The 24,034-nt window shown below is 44.6% G+C and overlaps 1 protein-coding gene across 4 annotated transcripts in view; it reads right to left on the bottom strand.

The window, feature by feature from the left end:
* Positions 1-21,735, bottom strand: part of MTA3 (metastasis associated 1 family member 3) — a 182,068-nt gene extending 160,333 nt beyond the window's left edge. For 2 of the 4 annotated variants that reach the window (XM_078380862.1, XM_078380857.1), the window contains exons 1-2: positions 21,559-21,734; positions 717-784 (exon numbers count right to left, since the gene is read on the bottom strand). In XM_078380862.1, the coding sequence (XP_078236988.1) occupies positions 717-784; positions 21,559-21,586 (96 nt within the window). In that variant the 5' untranslated portion in view covers positions 21,587-21,734. Of the gene's footprint in view, positions 1-716; positions 785-20,687; positions 20,791-21,558 lie in introns of those variants that run through there. The other 2 variants (XM_078380865.1, XM_078380852.1) reach the window with 2 other exon arrangements.
* Positions 21,736-24,034: the final 2,299 nt, after the last annotated feature.

Consider the following 24,034-nt stretch of genomic DNA (forward strand, 5'->3'; position numbering starts at 1 on the left):
AATCTTCGGACTACCCAGAATTTCCCAGACACCTTGGTGATTTGGGGAGTTGTAGTCCAAAAAATGCACTTTTCCCAACTTCTGACTTAGAAAACATATGATGTTTGAGGAAAAGGCAACACCATCAGGAGGACGTGCAAAGGCCAAACATTTAGATATCCCAAAAATGCATCCAGCAGAGGCTGCAACATGCTTAAGGAGTCACTCCTCACAAAAGGGGGGCAATGCTTGGTCCTACCATAAAAAATGACACCAATACACCTCATCACTGGTAGGATCATCTTTGCAGACTATGTTCAACAGCCCCTTGTTTCGCTCCCCCCCCCATGACTCTTTTCCTGACATTCTGCCATCCTCTGTATGATAATCCAGTCGTTAGTTTCCACTGTGTGCTACCAAATATTCTGTTGATACATCTCCAGATAATCCAGAGGAGATTTTACCCTATCTATTTAGGCTACTAACAATCATGAAAGGATCTTGAGAAAAGCTCATCAAAGCCAAACGTTCCCTTATTGTTCAGTTATCATACAGATTAAAGTACATTTCATCCTCTAAATTCATAAAACATCTCTACAAAGGAGCTTCTTCACACAGCCCACACGAGAGCCGGGGGGGGGAGGCGAATGTGATTTCCACATTTGAGACAGAATTAAGACATTTTCTTTTTACTGGGAAGCACATCAATTCCACATCAAGGAGCACAAAAGGATTACCTTATTAAGTTCTTCTATTCGCCTTATCAGATATGGATTGCTTGAAGAGTTTTCAAAATAGACATAATCTGTGAGCAAGAAAAGTAAAAACATAATTTAAATTCTTGAGAGAGCAGTATTAGAACACCATAAAGACTAAAAGACTCATGATACAAATCCAAGCATGTTCAACAAAATACGTAGCCTTATTGTGTTTTAGCTGTTTATGAGCAAATTCCCTTTCACATCTCCCAGGATTAGCTGAGTGGAACATCACTAATGATTCAGTCCCACAAAGATATATACTAATAATAACAATCATGCGCCATCAAATCATTTCTTACTGGCAACCTTTTCCAGGGTTTTGCAGGTAGAGAATACTCTGGAGTGGTTTTCCATTCCCTTCTTCTGGGAGCATCTTGGGACTGCGCAGCTTGCCCAAGGTCACACGGACCGGCTCTAATCATAGCAGGTACAGTCCTGCCCTGCTTAACAATTGCCTTGCTTAACGAGGAAATCGCTTTATGATGAGGTTTTTGCGATCAGAATTGCGACTGCAAAACGATGGTCTAAATGAGGGAGTTTCACTTAGCGATGATCGGTTCCCTGCTTCGGGAACCCATTTTCACTTTACGACGATCAAAAACAGCTGATCGTCTGGTTTCAAAATGGCTGCCAGCTGAAGAAAATGGCCCCCCTATGGAGGATCTTCGCTGGACGGTGAGTTTTCAGCCCACTGGAACGCATTAACCGGGTTTTAATGCATTTCAATGGGCTTTCTTATTTTGTTTGACGATGTTTTCGCTCTACAGCAATTTTGCTGCAACGAATTAATATCGTCAAGCGAGGCACCACTGTACTGCAGGGAACTGAACTCTCAACATCTGCCTCCGCAACCACTAAACTATCCAGCCAGGTACAAAGATGGTACACAGTGGCTTAAATTTTGTTCGGTAGGAGATTCACATATTACACCAATCCTCAAAAATTTCTATTCTTGAAACAAATCAGTCTGTTTTTGGCTATTTGTACTATGGAGTCATGAAGCGAAGCAAATGCATGAAATTTTCTACAACATGGAGTCCTGATGTACCTTCTGCCAGGTCCTCCAGTTTATCAATCCACATACTCCAAAGGATAGCATTCTAAAAAAGTGGGGTTACTTACCTGTAACCAGGGTTCTTCAAGTGGTCATTCTGTGAATTCACACATAAAGGGTTAAGTCAGCGCCAGCGTCGGTTCCTTCGGAATTTTCTAGAGCTCTGGAAATGAAACATAGTTTAACATCAGTCATACTGCGCATGCTCCGCCCGCCTAAGCCCCAGTTCCATTTTCCGCCACTATAGAAAAGTGAGTTACTAAGAAACAGTGACGGAAGAGGGGAGGCCGGGCGGGCATGTGTGAATTCACAGAATGACCACTTGAAGAACCCTGGTTACAGGTAAGTAACCCCACTTTCTTCTTCGTGGTCTTCTGTGAATGCACACATAAAGGGTGACTGGCAAGCTAAACTCACCGGAAGGAGGGACGTCACTGTAGGGCGGATGCCAGCACAGCTCTCCCAAATCTGGTCTCTTTCTTTGCTCTCATGTCCAGCCGATAGTGAGTAATGAAGGTAGACGGCTGCGACCACGTAGCAGTGCGGCAGATATCAGGAAGGTCAATGCCATGGAGAAGAGCAGTAGAAGAGGCTACAGCCCTCGTAGAGTGCGCACGTAAGTGCTCAGGAGGAGCCAAATTGTGGAGTTGATATGCCAAGGAAATTGTGGATACAAGCCACCGGGAAAGCGATGATGGAGAGGCCGGGAGTCCTTTTTTGTGTCCAAAATAGCAGAGAAAAAGCTTAGGGGATGAGCGGAAGTCTTTAGTCCTTGAAACATAAAAAGCGAGTGCCCTTTTGACATCTAGAGTGTGGAGCATGCGCTCTAAATCAGAAGTTGGAGAAGCAAATAGCGTAGGTAGTACTAACGGCTGGTTCAAGTGAAAATCAGAGACGACTTTAGGTAAAAAGGATATGTCAGTGTGTAACACAACCTTGTCAGGAAAAAATTGCAGAAAAGGTTGATCAGCCCGGAGGGCGGCCAATTCACTGGCCCTACGGGCAGAAGTGATCGCAACAAGAAATAAAACTTTGAGAGACAACAGTTTCAAGTCGCAAGTTGCTAGAGGCTCAAAGGGGGGTCTCATAAGGGACTGTAACACCAAGTGGAGAGACCATTGAGGGAGTGGAGGTTTCACAGGGGGGCGCAGATGCGTAAGTCCTTTAAGGAATGCTTTAACTGTAGGATGTGAAAACAAACGGGAGGCTGGTGAGCTCCTAGGCTGGAAAGAAACAATGGCTGCTATATACACTTTTAACGTAGAAATAGACAACTTGAAGTCAAATAAGTAACGTAGAAATAGCAACAAGGTGGATAGGTCGACTGGAGAAGACGGGAGACCTCGAGACTGTGTGAACTTGAGGAAGTTGTTCCATTTATATTTATAAAGCAAGGAAGTGGAATCCTTCCTAGACTTGTCAAGGACCTCTCTTATCTCGGAGATATCCTCCACGCTGTGAGATGGAGTGTCCGTAACTCGGGATGGAATATGCTGCCCTGGTCCTGAGTGAGCAGGGCTGGAAAGATTGGGAGTTTCACTGAATCCACTGCCATCGACGTCAAGGTGGGAAACCACGGCTGTCGGGGCCAATGGGGTGCCACAAGAATCGCCTCGGCGCCGTCCTGTCGAAGTTTCACTAGAGTTCTTTGTAGCAGGGGGAACGGAGGGAAGAGATACAGAAGACCCCCTGTCCAAGGGATCATGAAGGCGTCCCCTAGTGAGTGAAGGCCGCGTCCTGCCCTGGAGGCAAAAAGAGGGCATTTTGCATTGACATGTGTGGCAAACAGATCGATCATCGGTAAACCCCAACGGCGACAAAGGCTGTGAAATATCTGTGGATCGAGTTCCCATTCGTGCATCTGAACAGTGCGACGGCTGAGTTCGTCCGCAAGGGCATTGTCTTGCGTTGACACATGGACCGCCACTAGGAATATGTGATGACGGTAACACCATTCCCATAACGTCACGGTTAGATACAGGAGTGACTGAGAGTGCGTGCCGCCTTGTTTGTTGAGGTAGTACATGGTCGTGGTGTTGTCTGTCACTACCTGTACAGCACGACCATGTACTAGCGGGAAGAAGGATTTGAGAGCTTTGATAACGGCTATCATCTCCAAGTGATTGATGTGAAGGTTGCGTTCCCGTGGGGACCAAAGGGCGTGAACCCGATGAGGACCGCAATGTGCCCCCCAGCCTGAGGGGCTGGCATCTGTGGTGACTTGAACAGATAACTGTAGAGGACGAAATGGGCGTCCCACGTGTAGATGTGGTTGAAATGTCCACCACCGCAGTTGACGGGCTAACTCTGGGGTAACTGTCAGCCGGCGTAACTGATGATGGGCAAGAGGATCGAAAAGCACCAGGAGCCATGACTGCAAGGATCTGAGCTTGAGCCGGGCATGTGCAAGTGCCGGTGTGGTGGAGGACATTAGACCCAGAAGATGCTGGGCATGCAAGGCTGTCACCTTGGCACCTGGTTTGAATTTGCGAACTGCTTTTAGGATCTTCAATATGCGATCCTGAGGAAGAAATATGCGGCCCCTTAAGGCATCCAAGGTCGCCCCTATGTAGTCTACAGTCTGAGAGGGAACAAGGTGAGATTTCTTGTAATTTACTTGGAGCCCCAAATTGCGAAGTACATGAAGGGTGAATTCTGTGTCCCGTAGGGCCTTGCTCTTGGATGGGGAGACGACTAGCCAGTCGTCGATGTACGGGAAGACCTGGACGCCGTGAAGTCGCAGGTAAGCTGCCACGGGGGCCATACACTTCGTAAATGTCCTGGGAGCCGTGGCTAGGCCGAATGGAAGGGCCTGGTACTGGTAAGCGGTGTCCATGAAGATGAACCGGAGGAATCTGCGATGGTTGGGATGGATGGAAATGTGAAAATACGCATCCTTCAAGTCTATTACCGTGAACCAATCGTTTTGTTTTAGGAGGTGGATGATGGATTCTAAGGTGACCATGCGAAATCTGCGAGGATGGAGGTAAGTGTTCAGGGTTCTGAGGTCCATGATAGGCCGTAATCCGCCGCCTTTTTTGGACACGGCGAAATACCTTGAGTAAAAACCGTTGAAAACGTCCCTTTTTGGAACTTTTTGGATGGCATGCTTGTTTAGCAAGGATCGAACTTCTGCCTGCAAGGTAGGGTCGAAGGATGTGTATTGTAGGTGACCTAAAGGTGGATACTCGGTAAACTCCAGACGGTAACCGAAATGAACGATACCAAGGACCCAGGAGTCGGTGGTAACTGTGGACCAATTGGGAAGGTATGGATGAAGTCTTGTGAAGAACTGTGGACAGTCAAAGGTACTGTTTATGTTTCTTAGCCGGTGGTTTGTAGGATTGGCGACGGCGGGAAGACTGAGCACGGTAGGTGGAAGCAGAGGTATTGCTTTGTGAGGATGTAGGTTGAGACTGAGTCTTGTACTGTCGGAACTGGTGGGACTGGCCAAACTGGTTGGGAGATCTTTTCCAGTGATATTTGGTAAACCTAGGTTGAGACTGAATAAAATATGACTTAGCAGTCTTTTTCGCTTTGTGCAACTCCTCAAGGTGACTATCCGTTTTTTCACTAAACAGGCCAGAGGCGTCAAATGGCAAGTCCTCAATCTTAGCCTTGACATCCTCAAGGATGGAAGCTGAACGAAGCCAGGCATGCCTGCGCAAGGTAACAGAGGAGACAAGGATACGAGCTGCGGCCTCCACAGAATGGCAAGTAGCGATCCTCTGATGCTTCGACACCGTTTGGGCCTCTTCAAAGGTGTTAAGACAGCCCTGTCTCACGTCATCAGGCAGCAACTGGAGACCTGGGAGAAGTTTAAGCCATAGTTGCTTCTGGTAAGCACCAAGAACCATTTGATAATTAGCGACCCGTAAGAGGAAGGAGACTAGAGAGTAGATGCGCCTTCTGATCATCTCCAGCTTTTTACCCTCCTTATTAGTAGGGATGACATGAGAACGTCCTGTAGGTTTGGAGCAACTAGTTTCAACGATGAGAGAGTTAGGGATGGGATGTTTTAAGAGAAACTTGGTGTCATCCCCAACAATTTTGTACATGTTCTCGGTACGCCTCGGTAGAGGGATGGAGGATGAAGGGTGATCCCATAGCTCCTTGATAACCTTGAGCAAGGAAGGTAAGTAGGAAAGGCTAGGTGGGGGAGTGCGTTCCTTGACAATATCGCCAAAAATGAGATCTTCCTCTGGGGGTGGAGGTTCGTCCACCCGCAGTTTAAGCGTCTTTGCCAGCCTGGATAACATCTGAGAGTAAGAGGAAAAATCCTCAGAAGGGGAGGGATCATGGGGATCACCAGTATCCGACTCCACAGTCTCCCCAACGGGCAATGGAACAGGTTGAGGGTGTTGAGGGAGCTCATCATCAGATCCTGATTGCTGAGACGAAAAGGGCTGATCGTCATCGGAAGATGGCTCATGAACCCTCTTACGAGGTCGAAGCTCGACCTCGACCGCGGGAGCAGAAGCAGATGGTGTCGATAATTTCTTTGGAGCAGGAGGTTGAGGCAAAGGTGGTGGAGCAACAGGTTTGGGTGGTAAGGGAACCGGTTGAGGGATAGCGTCGATGTCGTGCTTGTGTCGGTGTCGACGACGACGGGGAGGAGTCGAATCAGAAGAAGAAAGGTAGATATATTTAACGCGACGACGTCTGTGACGTCGATCGGAGGACGTCGAGGAAGAGGACGAGGAGGAGTCGCGCCTTCGACGTCGCTTATGCTTCCTACCTGAGGAACTGGAGGATGAGGAGCCCTCCGAGGGAGACCGACGTCGGCGACGAGACTTCCGATGACGAGCCCCGTGCTCCTTATGAGTGGCTCAATGTCGATCTTTAGAGATATGCTTAGTTTTCTCCGTTCTCTTCTTCGGCGGCGAGCCTGCTCTCGACGGCGACAGAGAGACGGAATGAGCCACAGAAGCCCGCCCGGTGGAAACAGGGCTGAAATGGGCTAACCCCAAGCTTGTAGTTGCGAGAACAAGCTGACTTGGCGTCGGAGACTGAACGCCAAGGGGTAACACTGGCTCCGGCTGTCGTGGAGGGAGCGAAGTCGCTGCCTCCGACACCGACTCGACATCGCGGGATGTATCCTCCAAGATGGGCGAAGGAAGAGAAGTCCCGACAGTGTCCAAGTAGTCAGTAGAGAACTTATTCTTGGAGGGCTGTTTAGCCTTCTTGGCAGGCTTGACAGACCCAGGCTTAGCGGTAGACGATTTTTTCGGTACTTTCTTAGGCGGTTTAGCAGGAGCTGCTCCAGAAACCCCCGCCTCCGGTTGTGTAGCAACAGGCTGGGGATCAGACGCCGAAGCAGTAGATGGGAGCTCCATGGCCGATGGCTTGGAAGCTGATAAGGTGGAGTCCCACAAATGAAGTTTTAGCCGCTGCTGCCTGGCTTTCAGGGCAGCCTTAGTGAAAGCTTGGCAGTGTCTACAAGTCTGGGGAGAGTGTGATTCACCCAGACAAAAGAGACACGTATCGTGCCCGTCTTGAAAGGGGATTTTCCCCGAGCACACAACACACCGGCGAAAAGGTCCGGATGGTGGAGGGGGCATAGGCAAGGACCACGGGGACCGGGGAAAACGGCCGGTAAAAAGGGCGGGAAGAACGGTGAGGGGAATAAGGGGGGGAAAAAACACTAAACCAAGTCCGTAGCGAAACCAAACCAAGTCCGTAGAGCGAAAGCAATGTCCTTAGACGATCCGAATCAAGCCAAAAAGAGAAATCCACGAAAAAACAGTTCAAAAGGCGAAAGTTTAGCAGAGCTAAGCCGAGAGGAACCACTTCACATGGCGGAGAAATGGAACTGGGGCTTAGGCGGGCGGAGCATGCGCAGTATGACTGATGTTAAACTATGTTTCATTTCCAGAGCTCTAGAAAATTCCGAAGGAACCGACGCTGGCGCTGACTTAACCCTTTATGTGTGCATTCACAGAAGACCATGAAGAAGAACAAATGATGCTGTAACTAGCAGACCACAGATTTAATTTATTTATTTATTTTATTGTATTTATACCCCGCCTATCTAGTCATTTCGACCACTCTAGGCGGCTAACATATTTCATATACAGTACTAGTCTCCTCTAACATAGTCCCTTCTCTTCAGTATGATTTTCTGAAGTAGTAAGACAATATGATAACTTTACTCTAAATACTGCTGCTATTTTATGGTCAGAGTATTGTTATTGCCTTCATAATCCTCCGACATTTCAATATGAGTTAAGTAGGGCTCCACCAGGACTGATAATTAGATTTATTCACAAGAGCTGCAAATCTAATGACTACATTGACCCCCAACCCCAGCTTTTCACCACCAAATTAGAGAAGCGCTAATGGAGCGCAAAGGGGACCATTCAAATAAAAAAAGTATCCAAGAAGTATCCACAACTCAGTGCACAGCATGCCAGTAGAAACAAAAATAATTATTTAATTTGTTTAAAACAATAGTTAATAGCTTTGCTGCCAGGCACTGAATGAACTACAGTCAATCAGTCAGGAAGTCAATTAATAAAAATGGAGGTAGAGGGAAGAAACCAGAAGTGGATAGAAAGTCTCAGTTTTAAAAACTTCTATTTTGGGGCATTTAAGGAAGCTAGGCCGTGATGTATTTAAACAGGTAAGTGGCTACTCCTGGGAGTTTTTGGAACTTAAATTTATTCTTTTTCTCACCAACCATTGGAGGACTGCAAAAACATCCTTGGACAGCCCAATGCAGCTTCAGCACCATATTTTGCCCATTCGCAGGCTTAAGATTCCAACCTGAGCATACAAAAAAGCAATATTTATTTCTAACCCATCCTTTAACAGTGAAGGACAGTAGTCAGAATGTCTGCTTCCACTGGACCTGCCCATCCTACATGAACATCCCAAGCAGGTCAGCTGAGAATCCTAACTCCTAGAGATGCTCAGAGGGAGAAGACAAAAAACTGGCCCTTCTTGGTGGTTGCTCCCCGGCTCCCTCCTGCAATTTGTCTAGCCCCTTTGCTGGTGATTTTTAAAATGTCACTAAAAAACCCTGCTATTCAAGCATTCCAGAACACTATCTGTGGACTCGACTGAATTTGTTCAGCCTTAATTTGAATGATTCCACCAATTTAAATGTTTTTATATAATTGTATTTTAATGCACTTTGATGGCACAGTTATTGTATTTTCCCTTTTGGGGTTTGTCAAATTAGTTATTTAATTGTGCTATTGTACTGTACAGTAGTACCTTGGTTTATGAAATTAATCCGTCATCTGGGACGTTACGTAATACGGAAATTACATAAACCGGAACGCTGAGTGCCTTAGCAATGGGGGTGGTGCTAACATCTTCCAGGTGTGATGCATCCTTTTCGTACAGCAACAAACCACACACACCCCAGTAAAAAACAAACTGAGGCATTACAGTGGTACCTCGCTTAACGGGCGTCCCGTTTAACGACAAATCCGCATAGCAATGATGTTTTTGAGATTGCTTTTGCGATCGCATTGCAGTTTTAAATAGGGAAAAATCGCTTTGCGATGATCGGTATCCTGTTCTGCTTACCGATTATCGCAAAGCGATTATTTTCTAACAGCTGATTGGCGGTTCCAAAATGGCCACCAGGTAAAAAAATGGCCGCCCGCTGTGTTTTCGCGCAGATTCCTCGCTTACCGGGCAGCGAAAATGGCTGCCGTATGGAGGATTTTCGCTTTAAGGTGAGTTTTAATGCATTCTTATGGGCTTTTAAAAATTGCATAGCGACGTTTTCATTCTGCAGCAATTTCTGCAGAATGGATTAACGTCGCTATGCGGGGCACCACTGTATTTCTAACGGATTTGGGTTCATAAACTGAAAATTATGTAAACCAAGGCATAAATAAACTGAGGTAAGCCTGTATTGGTTTGTTGTAAACCACTCAGAGTGGCCCACGGCTTGATGGGTGGTATAAAACTGAAATCGAACAAACAAACAAATGAATTAATAGCTCCAAAAAGCTTGGACATCATATTCTCTGCCATTGCTGCCTCTAGTCAGCCTTAGTGTAAACACCTGCAACAAACGAGAGCTTGACGCACCCTGAAAGTGTGGCTTCCTATCAAACAGTTCTTACTACAGTAAGTACCTATTAATGCACAGCTAAATTCTGTTTTCTCACCATTCCCAACCATTCATTTAGTTCCTAGTCTTGCCCTCCAAGGCAAAAGAGAACAAGCCTGCTACATCTTCTGCAAGACAGTTCTCCAAATATTTGAAGACAGATGTCATGTCCAATAACAACAATTGGCAAAATAATAATAATGAGCAAAATCAATAATAATTGGCAAAAACAACACAGAACAATGACAATAATATGTAAGATAAATGGAGGGTAGAGGGGAAAATGCAGAACAAAAGAAATTAGGCCCATGTAAAGATGATGCTCTAAAATTTGGGAAAGAAATTTGGGGAAGCCCAACCAGACATAACAAAAATGCCTCATGGATTAAAGACATTTCTAAAGAAACTAAAGGAAAACAAATGAATGATATTGTAATGACAACTGAAATGATTAGGAGGCAAGTAAAGGCTGTGAAAAACTGGAGTGCACCTGGTCCAGATGAGCTGCATGGATTTTGGTTAAAGTATCTAACAAGTCTCCATCAACATACAGCAGTGCAATTTAACCACCTACTTCAAAATTCTACAACTGAAGACTGGATGACAACAGGCTGCACATTTCTGATAATAAATGATCATCAAAAGGGCAATGAATCCAGTAATTATCAACCAGTTACATGCCCTCCAACAACGTTCAAGCTCCGCACATGAGTACTGGCAAGATCAATATATAATTACTTAACTGAAAACTCCCTATACCCAATCAATCAGAAAGGGAACTTTGAAAAGACTAGAGGCACAAAAGATCAGCTGCTTATTGATAAAATGATACTGAAGAGTCGAAAAAGAGGAAAAACAAACCTTAACATGGCCTGGATGAAAAGGCATTTGACTCATTGCCACACAGCTGGATTAACATCTGCCTAAAAATGTTTGGTAAAAATATTTAGTAAAACATTCAGAAGTTCCTCAAGAAAAACATAGAAAAATGGAAAACCATCTTAATGGCCCATGGTGAAGAAACTGGGGAAGTTAGCAACAAAAGAGGAATGTTTCAGGGGGATTCTTTGTCACCACTGTTGTTTAATATCTCACTAATCCCCATGTCAATAATCTTAACTAAAACTGCATTGGGCTACCATATTTCAGAATAAGCAATACATGGATGACCTAAAACTATATGCAAAAAGTTCCATGGAAATAGAATCACTGCTAAACACAGTGCAAGTATTTAGTGAAGATATCCAAATGAAATTTGAAATTAACAAATGTGTAGCTCTATCTATACACCGTGGCAAAATCCAAAAACTAGAAGGAACAGAGTTTTAAAAATGGCAATATTTTAAAATCACTATCAAGTGATGAGAACTATAAATATCTTGGAATACTGGATAACATTGTGCACACAAAAGTTAAAGAACTGACAGACAGGGAATATATCAAAAGACTGCAGAAAATCTTAAAATCAAATTAAATGGGGGAAATACAATCATAGCCATAAACACATGGACTGTTCCAGTAATTAGATACCCAGCTAGAACAATAGATTTGACTCAAAACAAATTTGAAGAATTGGATCAAAAAACACGGAAACTAATAAACATGCATCACGCACTACCTCCAAAAAGTGATGTGGACAGATTATATTTACTATCAAAAATCAGAGGCTGTGGATTACTGCAAATACAGCAGGTAGCAGGGGAGGAAAAAAGAAGCCTAAATTTATCAGAGAAAAATTACTTAAGGCAATGTAAAATGGAGAATGTTTTGAAAACAACAGAAACAAAGGCTCAATATAAGAAGCAACAATTTGAAAATAAATTAAACAGCTGGAAAAATAAACTACTACATGGACAACACCTGAGAAATATTGATGGAAAAAAATGATCAGAATTCAACACAGGCATGGCTTAAACTGGAGACCCTTAAGAAAGAAACGAAGGCTTGATTTTTGCTGCACAAGAACAAGTGCTCCAAACCAACGTGATAAAAGCTAAGATCCAAGGAATTAGTGCTAAAAGCAAATATTGACTCTGCCAAGAAAAAGGTGAAACTGTGTCATGTGAATGTCCAAAGATTGCACAAACAGATTACAAAGTTAGACATGATAGAGTGGCAAAGTTAGTGCACTGGTCATTATACAAAAAATATAACTTGCCAGCATCCAAAAACTCATGGGAACATCAGGTAGAGAAGATGTCAGAAAATGAGGAAGTCAATACGAGGGGGTGCTGATAAATATTGAGCTTTTCCCAGAAAAAAATTGTGCTAGGAAGCTATAACTGCCACACTATTCTACATATTGCCCCAGGAAGTCAATGCACCTGCGACATCCGTCCTGCAGCTTCTTAAGTCCCTGCAAATAAAATTCTTCTGACTGCTGGTGTAACCACTAATTTGCAGCATTAGTTGCCTCCAGAACACTCCCAAATCATTGTCCCCTTAGATGGTTTTTGAGTTTGGGGAAGAGATAATAGTCAGAAGGAGCCAGGTCGGGAGAATAGGGTGGATGGGGCATCACTTGAAAGCATAAGGACATCAGTTTTGCCATTGTTTGACGAGGCGTCATGCAACAGGATGACACCTTTGGAGAGCTTTCCTCGACGTTTTTCCTTGATGTTTTGCCTCAACTTCATCAATAAAGCACAGCAATATTTTGCATTGATGGTTGAACCCTGTTGGAGTTTGGAGTCCACCAGCAGAACTCCCTTCTTATCCCCAAAAACTGTTGCCATTTGCTTCTGCACTGACCTTTGCACTTGGAACGTCTTTGGCCTGGGGGAACCACCGTGCCTCCATTCCTTAGACTGTTCCTTTGTCTCAGGATCATAACAGTAGATAAATGTCTCATCACCAGTTACCAGTTTGCCCAGGAAATTTGATTCATTTCTTGCAAAATGTGCCAAAACAGCCACTAATGACTCCACAGTTTTCCTCCTTGGTTCGGTTGTCAAAAGTTTGGGCATCCACTTTGATGCCAGCTTTCTCATTTCCAAGTCATTGCGGATAATGGCACCAACTCTCTCACGTGATATTCTCATATAGCAATATTTTTGGCTGATATCTGGTGGTCCTCCATAATCATGTCATGGATGGGTTTCACATTTGCAGGCACAGAGACAGAAACAGGCCTTCTACTGGGTTTCTCACTTTCAACACCGAAATGGCCAGTTTTAAAATTGACAACCCAACATTTAACTGTTGCATATGAAGGGCCACTGTCACCCATAGTTTGTGACATTTCATCATGGATCTGCTTTGCACCTTTCCCTTCGAGAAACAGGAACTTGATTATGGTCCTATGTTCTTCCACACTGAACTTTTCTGGAGGTGCTACCATGTACACTTTGGACCTGAACATGAAAGATAAGTTAAAATCATAGGTAGTTGATTTTTGCACCACTGAATACAAACAAATTGGCCAATACACCCTGCAATGTATAGCTTCCTAGCTCAATTTTTTCTGGGAAAGGCTCAATACTTATCAGCACCCTCTCGTATCTTGTGGGATTTTTGTAGCCAAACAAGCAGACACCTTGAACATAATGCATCAAATGTAGTAGTGATAGAACGAAGAAATGTCTGGATGACTGACACTGCAATTCCAGGGGATGCCAGAATTGAAAATAAAGAATTAGAAAAACTAACAAAATACAGACACGTGGCAATTGAAACACACTTCAGTGGTCCCCGTAGTCATTGGGACTTGGGAACAGTATCAAGAAATTTCACAGTACCCTAACCAGTTGCAGATCTCAGAAATCACACCATCAGAGCTACAAAAAAAAAACCCAGCAATATTAGGAACAGCATACATACTGCGCTGATAATTAATGTCAGGGAATTAAATGATCTTATAGTATTTGTTTTTCTAACATTTTGGTAGAAAATAAAAATAGATTTACAGTAATATTAATAATAATATAGTCCACAAGAGCAGGACATCTTACAATTCTATTTAGATCTAGTAGCATCCTATGTCTGTAATTTATCAAGGAAAGAATGGTGAAATAAACATTCCTGTAATATACTATATGTGACTGAAGTAGGAAATCTAAAGTAAAATAACAAGAAAGAAATCGTCTTCATTTAAAAAAATGTAAACAGTGGTCAGTAAGCACATCCAGTAGTACATTAATATCAGCATCTACAGAGGTACATAAGGGCAAGCAAGGCAGAGTTAAACACCGAAAAATGTCCTTATTTCATCATGACTCATACAAAATGTGTGGAGGGTAGCAGGATCTGCAATGCCACAGCAAGTGGTTTTCTATATTTTCCAAACCATTACACCAAGGAAGACTTTAAGAAATGCTCATGACCCCATATTAGAGCTATGACCCTGATTGGAGAATCCATGACCTAATTAGAAACTAGTCCTTCTGCAGGACTGGCATGGGAGTTTCTCCAAATTGAATATGTGAGATGGAATGGAGATACTTACAGCCCCAGCCCTATGGAGGTTTACTTGGGACGTATGTGTCACTGCATTCATAGCAGCTTAGACGCTCAAGACCTGATAATACACTCTCATACATATTTACTGAGAAATAAGCCCTAACAATTTAAATGGGATTTATTACATTTAAGCATCTACAAGTCTGCAACCCTGTTGCTTTATTGAAATATATATATACTGTATATGCTCCCATATCCAGGTACTCACTTTGACACACATTTTTTAATTCTGACAAATTAATGGATGAGATATAGGACATCACAGAAAAAGAAGATGCTGCTCTTTAGCCATGCAGACTATTTATCCACCTATCTCACCAGCACTTCTGACTTCCCCTCTGATACAGCAGTGTCTCAGTGCATGCACATGCAATAATGATAAGGCTGGGTCAATCCTGATACCCCACGTCATGATAGAGACAACACTCAGCTTCCTGCCACAAGGCACATGACACCTTGACTCCATCTCTGAGAGAACTGTGCTTCACTAAGCTCCAAAAAATTTTACCCTCTTCTTCTGGACATCTAGAAAATGAACTAAAGCCTCCAACACCAAAATCAAGAATCAAAACACAGACCAACAAGACTGAGTATCTTTCTACTCTTCTCTTCTTTCTGACTTTTGACTGATTTCCCTAATACAAACACAGGATAACAGCAATAACCACATAGAGATCCTAAGGTGAAAGAACCATTTTTGCCATGCTCCACTAGATTTGAAGCAGCTGTACAAAAGGAAAAGTAGTGTTTGTTCACCTTTCCCATCCTAACATTCTTGTTTGTTGATGTCGTTTTTTAAAATTATTTTCCTCCCAATGGAAAAAATGGGATTGAAATCACACACACTAACCCTAGGGTTGGCATACATTCACCCCTATGTTGAAGACATATCTGGGAAACTAAAAGACAAGCTTCTCGTGGACCCATTCCATTTTTTTAATCTCTGCTAGCACTGAACCTTTATGGTACTAACCATCTGCAGTTTTTAGAAGTAATCATATTAAAGTTTCTCTCTTTTTTTTTTACAACTCTTTAAATTAAATGTTGACAAGAATGAAATAAATAAATCCATGCCTAGATTGTAGACATATATGGGCAACAACTTCTTGTCATACATTATAGCAATAGCTAAATTCCATCCCTTTCTGCACAAACAAAATAATAAGAATTTGTGAGAAATCTGAGAACTCATCACTCACTAATAACACTGCAATCTTACTCATGTCTGTACAAAGTCCTACTTAGTTCCACGGGGTTGTCTCCTATGTAACTAGCCAGATAAATGAAGATTTAAACTGACTTGCCTGTCAGCTACTTTTGATAACGCAGGCAACATGAGCACTCAAGAAAGTTAAACAGTAGGTATAACTTTTGGCTTGACAACTCACTTTGGGGGGGGGAGGAAAACAATTCATCTGCTCATGAAGTTTACTCATGATCAAAGAGCCATGCTATCCACGTTTAAAACTAGGTCAAGGTAACAGCTCCAGTTCCTTCTTCCTGCTAGCTAGAAATGCAGAGATGCAATTAGCCAATTGCTCAAGCAAGGCAGAGTTATCCCAGAACTGAGCAGTTAAATTGCCATGACTTCTCTTCCCTTTTAGATTTCACTTTCCCACACCTTAAAGCTTATGGCATGACTGGAACTCTTCTAGAACCTGCACACAATTGTAATATTTTAAAACTTTTTAAATTCAGAAAAAAAGGGTATTCAATTAATCCCCTTCTGCACAATGAGTGGAAAGAGGCTTGTTGAAACTGCAGCAACCCAAACTGTCTTTGCTGATCTTAAAGAACCAGGAGACAGAAAACCACTTTTCCAGGTCAGAAAAAATACCCAAACAAAGTAACACCAAGGTATTCTGTGAACAGGCAGTATATTGTGTTGAAACTGAGGAAGAGAAAGGATTTACAGTCAACCCTCGACTTACAAACGTCCCCAGATACGAACTTTTCGATTTATGAATGGCTCTGTTGGCAAAAATTGGCATCGACTTGCGAACAGAGCTCGACCTATGAACGAGGTTGAGGCTCCGTTCGCAAGTCAATGCCATTTTTTGCAAACGGAGCCGTTCGTAAATGGCTCCCTGCCTTTTTGGTTTCAGAGCTCTCAAAGGGCTTCCTCTGATGTTGGGGGGGGAAGCCCTTTGAGCCCTCCGAAGGCGCCGATTGTGGCGGCGGGGACCCCCAGGGAGGTCTCCCAGGGCTTGCCCGCCACCTTCATAGCTCTCAAAGGGCTTTCCCCCCGACATCGGATGAAACCCTTTAAGAGCTCCGAAGTCAAAAAGGCAGGGAGAAAGGGCAGGAAATTTGAATTTCCAGCCCTCTCCCCCTGCCTTTTTGCCTTTTGAAATGCTGGAATGGATTAATTCTGTTTCCATGTATTTCAATGGGAAATGGTACTTCGACTTACGAACTTTTCGATGTACGAACGTCATTCCAAAACGGACTGAGTTCGTAAGTCGAGGTACCACTGTATTCAGTATTACTTAATACACCTCAAAGCAAAATCAAAGTGGGTCAAATTTAGTCTTTAAAGAGTTAGGATGTCTTCCTGATAAAATAGTTATTTGAGATTCAAAAATAAAGAGCCATTTTTTTTTAAATAATATGTAACAATTGTCCACTTCAGATCAAAAGTCAATTTCTTGGCTACACAACTAAGGACAAATTCAAATATACGAAAAGTTATGTTTAGAGCAACAAAGGGCAACATATTTTTCAATGTTTTAATCAGAACAAAATAAACATTTACTTTTTTGCATCAAAAGTAGCATGAAAAATGTTATTTGGGAGAGTCATTTGAAAACATTTATTGTTATCTTTCCTTTGACATTAATTTAAAAGTAGTTCATCATAACACATCACCAACTAACATCAGTATTTCCATGTAATGGTCAATTTGTAGATTGTTTCCTTTATTTTTTCCCCACAATACAGCTAATATGACTTTTTCAGTAATTTTAGTGGACGATTCTGGACTGTGCTATTTTGGACCATAGATGAGAAAAATACCATTTCCAAAAACTAAAATACAGTATATTTTTTTAAAAAAGCAGATCCTACCAGCTTCTTATATACAGGACACCACTTCCATATGCAGATATAGTTCAGTAAGAGATAGTACAGTGTCCCATTTTTGGCTATTTGAATAGAACCATATGCCTGGCTACAACTGAATATCAAGCACAAAAGGAAAGAAGGCAATTTGAACACAGTGGAGAAGGAACCTAACCAAGTTTTGCTGGAAGTAGAAAGCAGGAATGAGCAAAGCACTGTATTTTGTGTGAAATGTTTTTCAATTGATTTGCCTGCAAAGTTGCTGAAAAGCACAGGAATAACTGGCACAACAAATGACAGTGGGATTAAGAACTCACAAGCACTGAAGTGACCACTCACCCAGTAAACCGAGTGACAAACATTCTGCAGAGGTTCCTACACTGTGTTTTCAAAGTTAACACTGCCCCTTAGTTCTACAGCTGGGGGAGGGTTTGGTGGGCAGGGAAGGGAGGCAGAGATATATGTGGCTGGAAAGATTAAATTGTTCTACATTACACAGGAGTTGATGAGTGATGACTTTGCCCCAGGGAATTTAACAGAAGTAGGCATGGTGAAACTTTCTCACACTCTGAAGAACTGAAATAGATCCCATTGGAGATACGTAGTTTTATGTTCAGGGATAGAGGGTGGTGCTGAAGGAAGATTCTTCTCAGGAATTACCCCTCCTTGTTTTCTGAGGATGGAGGCCCATGTTCTTATCTTCTGTTCAAATGTAACTCTGTATTCCTGTTTCTACCTTCTGGGAAGGATGCATGAGACTGGAATACCTTTCCCCTTCCCAGTACAGGTAAAGAAAAACTGGGGACCCCCCTTTTGGTGAAACATGGTGCTCCTCAACCCCTCTTATGGCTTTAAGGCTACAACCATAAATACACCTACTAGGCAGGAAGTCAAGACATGAGGAAACCTGGACAAGATGGGAATGTTAGATTCTACTGGGAGAACATCTTAGCCCAACACACACACACACACACACACACACACACAGAGAGAGAGAGAGAGAGAGAGAGAGAGAGAGAGAGAGAGAGAGGTATCTTATAGTTCTGTTAAAAAGCCAAATTTTTGTTTAAATCATTTCAATGTAATATAAATCCAATCCACCATCCTTCTCATTCACTTTCCCTTTCCAAAGATACACATAACTAGTTTCAAGACCAGTGCTTGTTTTCACCCAACTCCTCATGCCCCATATCACTATTTGGTGGTCAAAAATCTAGAACCTGCAATTTTTATTCAATATCTTTCTCCTTTTAAATAAAAAAGAGCCTCCTCCTTTTCAAGGTTGAAATAATTATTATAGGTTATCATGAATGGGAACGGCCAAGTAATTTCAAGGCGTCACGAGGACCCAACAATCAACGCGATGCACAGGTAGGTTCTCCTGGGATCAGGAAGAACCAGATATTTCTGAGGGATATTGTTTGGTGATGGCCTACCACCATCATCACCAAAGCTGTGTACACCTCTACTTAGTCTTGTGATCAAGGCTGTTCTTCTCTTTTGTTTCTGTGCTTTGGAAGGAGGCACTTAAGCGTAGGTACTCAAAAAGAACACCAAAAGCAGACAATATATGTCATAACCTGCAGTAAATCTGAGCGCAAACTGTACCATTTGAGATTACAAAAGGTGGCTCAAATCAAAGCGTGGGCAGCCACGTCACCCCAACATTTAGGGGAAGGGACCTCCTGCATTACCTGTGCTTATGACTCAAGAGCTAAAAAGTTAGAAGTAGCAACAAAATTATCCCTGGCTTCTCTTCCCTGAAAAAGAGGCAATGCCATCGACCTTAATAAGAGGGCAGGTGATGGGATTTGTAGTCTAATACATGTGAACAGCACCGGTATAGGGAAACTGTTTAAGGGAGTCAGTGTTTATTGTAATGCTGTTACAGTTCAGTTCCCTTCATCTTAAGCCTATAACCTCCTCATAGCCAACACCTAATGTCTTTCTTTTCTTCAAAAGGAAGTCAACAGTCGCCTCTCTTTTTTCTCTCTCATCTGCTAGACCTCCTGGATAAAGATAGGCTTTTCCATCCTCTTCTATTTCTCTTATTTCTTCAACACACTGTTCTCTCTTCACCCTTGTCCCACCCCACTACTTTCCACTCACTAATAAGATTGCATCCCTCTTCTCCTCCAAAGTGCTCCAGGTGGTACACTTGGCTTTTCTTCTCCCCCATTTTCTCCTGTGAAGTAGAACGAGTTGACAGAGTATGACTGGCCCTGAAATTCAGCCAATGAATTTCAGAACCTGAATGTCTCAAAGTTCTCTCTCAACACTCTAACCACTGCACCACATTCTCAGGCTTTTTTTTTCTCACTTGTTTCCCTTTTCATTTTGTGCCTCTCTCTTTGATGGAGGATCTTAGGACGAGTGGCCATGCTGATTCGGGGAATTTAGTAGCTGTAGTCCAAAAATGTAACTTTTCCATCCCTGAGAGTCAAAGTTACAATGTCTCTGAGCAAAATTTCCGTATACAGTGGTGCCCCGCATGACGTCGATAATCCGTTCCAGGAAAATCGCTGTTAAGTGAAATTGTCGTCATGCGGAAAACAATTCCCCATTGGAATGCATTGAAACCCATTTAATGCGTTCCAATGGGGAAATTACCTCGTCGTCCAGTGAAGATCGCCCATAGGGGAAGCCATTTTCCGAGTGCTGATCAGCTGTTAAAATGGCTGTCCTTTGAAGCATGGGTCTGGAAAACACAGGGCAGCCATTTTGCGGAGCCGGAACAATCGTTGTTTTGCAAACAAACGGTTCGCGAAGCAAGGACCTAATCGTCATCAAACAAAAGTCCCCCATAGGAAACAACATAGGTGTCATAGGAAACAACAAAAAAGTCATCGTCATGCAATTTCGTCGTTCTGCGGGGTTGCCGTCATGTGAGGCACCACTGTACTATTGTAGCTAATAGCTAGTTCTACACTGGCACTATAGAAATTTGTGCGTTTTTTTTTTCAATACCACCCACACATCATGTGACAGTGAATTCTACAGATTAACTATGTCCTGAATGAAACAATTCTTGTTACACTGCCAGCCACTATCACTGGATGCATAACCCATCCCAACCTGACTCCTCATACAAGGAAAGAGAAATTTCTTTCTCCATTTCAGATGGAGTGGAAACACGGTCCGATGTGGGCTCAGGAGACATGGGTTCAAATCTCAGCTTGACCACTGATCCTCAATGGAATGACAGTAATAAAGTATTTCTTGAACATCTTGCATACCTTGAAAATTCTACTGAGGTATCAAAAAGTTGGAATCACCTTAATATATTCCAGTTTACACCACTCACAATTTTATAAGCCCTCCATCCAGTTGTCTATACTGTATATGACGACATGGGTCTGCCATTCCGATGCCTGCGTTTTTGCGCATAACCCTCGCCGCTGGTGGGCCAATCCTAGGCAGACTTCTATGGAAATAAGCACCAGCGAGCATGGCGGAAGCAGCTCTGGGGTGAACACCACGGAGGGGGCCGCGCTGCATGCTCGCTTCCCCAGTGCCAGGATTTACCCCCGAAAACAGGCCAAGGCAGGGCGGACTCAGAAAGTCGCCAGCGCCGGTTCCGGCGGCACCTCCTTCACCGCGGGATGCATTACAAGCAGCGACGAAGAGACCCAGGCGCCTCCAGCCGGGGAGGGAGCCGTGGCCCGCCTGGGAGCTCTTCACCTCCCCCCCCCCCCACAACACCTGAACGTGCCCGGCCCTGGAGAAGGGGGCAGGGGCACTGCGGGTCTGTGGGGCACCCGGGTTTCCTCCGGGCTTCGCAGAAGGGCGCGGGAAACGCTTCCCTTCCCACCCCCGCCTCTTCTTCCTCCTCCTCCTCCTCCTCCTCTCCCGGCAAGGTGGGCTGGGGCCTCCTCCGCCAAGTCCCCTCGCTGGAGAGAACCAGGGTCGGCTTGGCGGTGTACGGGGGGGGGGAGGCGGGTGCCAAGCTCGGCTTCCCCGTCCAGCACGCCCCTTCGCTCTCCTCTCCGGCCGAGGGCCAACCCTTTGCGGCCACCACCGCCTCACCGGGGGCGCGCTCCTCCTTTCCCCTCCCCGACCCACCCCGGGCCTTCCTCTCCGAGACCGCCAGGGCGAACCAGAGCCGCGGGACGGGGGCGGCGGCGAAGGCCCCCCTCCTGCAAAGGAAAGCCACCCACCCACCACCCCATACCTACCTCCCACTCGGTACATGTTGGCCGCCATGTCTGCGCTTTGCGCCCTCCTTCCTCCGGCTGCCGCCGCCGCCGCTGTTGTCGTCGCCGTCGTCGCCGGGCTGGGGGAAAAGGGGAGGAGCGCCCAATCCCTGGCTCGCTGCAGCCGCGGCGGTGGGGAGAGCTCCCTTTTTCCGCCGCCCGGCCCTGGGCAGTCGGCCCTACAAGCTGCCAAGCGAGTGGGCCCCGTCTTCGGGCAGCCCGCTTGGAGAGCAGGGGTTGTTGTGGGGGGGGGGGGTGCGGAGAGGCGGGCTGAGGAAGCCGCGGGCGGCGAAGGGGTTAAAAGCGAAGCGGCAGGGCCCGCCTCGCTGGGCAGGGCGCGGGAGGGAAGGAGCGTCGCCGCCGCCGCCACCACCAGCAGGGCGCACGACCGACTTGGGCGTGCGCTGCTATACCCACTCTGGGAGAGGAGGGGTTAAAAGGTTCCCCTCACGCAGCTCTGCCTCCAATGGGCGGGGGGGGGGGGCGGAGGCGACGAGGGTCCCCGGCTGGAGTTGCAAAAAAAGGACGCGTCCCCTGCAGCGGGATCTCCTCTGCGCTCATGGGCCGCGCGCGCCCGGCCAAAGGGGGGCTCTGTGCGCGCGCAGAACTAACTAGACAGGTGGATGTCCAGGGCCAGGTGTGCGTGCGCACGGAACTTTATACCTGCGCAGAAGGATCTTGGCAAGTATGGAGTGTAGCCTGTTCTCTAAAGGCACGGGCTTCAGAGTACCATCATGAGTATGGTTTGGTCAAAGTACTTCTGCCTCCCTCTAAGAGCCTGCCCAGGTGATAAGGTCGTCTGGGCAGGGGCCTTTCTCTTTGTCCCCCCAGCTTCACAGGTATGTTTGGTGGGGCTTCTCGCAGAGGGTCTCCTCTGTGGGTGCTCCCAGACTCTGGAAATCCTTCCCAGGGGAGGCCAGGCTGGCCCCATCTTTGCTGTCCTTCCACAAACAGGCGACCTTTTGCTTAAAGACAGGTTTTCCCTTGGTGACAGACTGTCTAAGAGAGGTTTTGAAACCAGACGGTTTGCATTTTGTTGCTTCTAAATCTTTTAGTAATGCTTCATCAAACATTTTTCATATAATGTTATACAGTATTAATTCATTTTCTATTTGAATAAATCACTATTTTTAGCTGTAATGTTGTGTTTTGATGATTTAGACTGCCGTGGTCCTTTCTTCGGAGAAAAGTGGGGTAAAATATTTTCAACAAACAAACAAGTAAATTGTGTTGGGAGCATTACTGCAGAGAATGTCTTCTGCTATTTTTGGTGCATAGATTATGGCATTTCATATTCCTGCGGTGGATTTCTTCTACGGTGCAACACATTTGCACATGCAGGAGAAGCATTTCTGTAACACATTTGCCACATGGAGTGGAGTGAGAAAGACACGTGCTTAGTAGTTGTATGCAACAAGTGCATTGCTTCGCTGAAGGATTCCTATTATGTGCGCCGTTGGTGTGGCACCTTGGCTACCTGTCAAGCCCATAGGAATGCTTGTATTGTCTGTTTGAACCTTACTCCCAGATGTTCATTTCTATGATTTACTACATGGGAGGAAAAGGCTGTTTGGCTACATTGTGAAAACTGGCCCTTTTTACATGACTTTTCCCAGAACAATACATCAGAACAAGTCAAATTCTCTTTCCTCCCATCAGCAGTTTGGTGTTGGAACAAGTCAAACTGCTGTAGTGATCATTGAAGCAACAAAACATCAGAGAACTGGTTCAGGCCATGCCAGCTCAATGGGGTGGCTGCTTTTTGGAGGAAAAGTGAAATACCCTGGGGTTTTTGTTGTTGTTCTTGGTTAATGTCACCACTGGATTAGAGCAACAGAACACAGTTAATTAGACAGGCAAAGCCTCCACAGTTGGACATCACTTGGATTGATTGATTCCTATATTTCTATACCGCTAACCGCTAACTTAGCATACAACAGTACTCTAAGTCAGTAGTCCCCAACCCTGGGCCTCCAGATGTTCTTGGACTACAACTCCCAGAAGTCTTTACCACCACCTCTGCTGGCCAAGATTTCTGGGAGTTGAAGTCCAAGAACATCTGGAGGCCCAAGGTGGAGGAATACTGCTGTAAAGGACATATATACTCCTCATGTCCTCACCAATGAGGAAAACAACTATCTTGTCTTGGGGACCACTGCTCTAAGTGGTTTATACATAAAACAATAAACCAAAACATCAACAACACAAATATAACCAAAAAAACCCGAAATTAAGACAGTATGGGAATACCTGTAAAAATACAGTATTCCAACTGCCAAGGGGCTTTCAGTGGGTTGGGAGGCTTTTGAGATGCAAAGGGGCCTTGATTAAGAAAATGTCATGACATACAATCTGCTCTAAATGATTCCTAAACGATTTCCCCCTATTTTATTCTTGGGAGAATGCCTTCTATAACTGTATGGTTTAATGTACAGTACATAGAAAACAGCTTGTACTC

Source organism: Pogona vitticeps, chromosome 1 (genome assembly GCF_051106095.1).
Source record: "Pogona vitticeps strain Pit_001003342236 chromosome 1, PviZW2.1, whole genome shotgun sequence".
Lineage (NCBI taxonomy): Eukaryota > Metazoa > Chordata > Lepidosauria > Squamata > Agamidae > Pogona > Pogona vitticeps.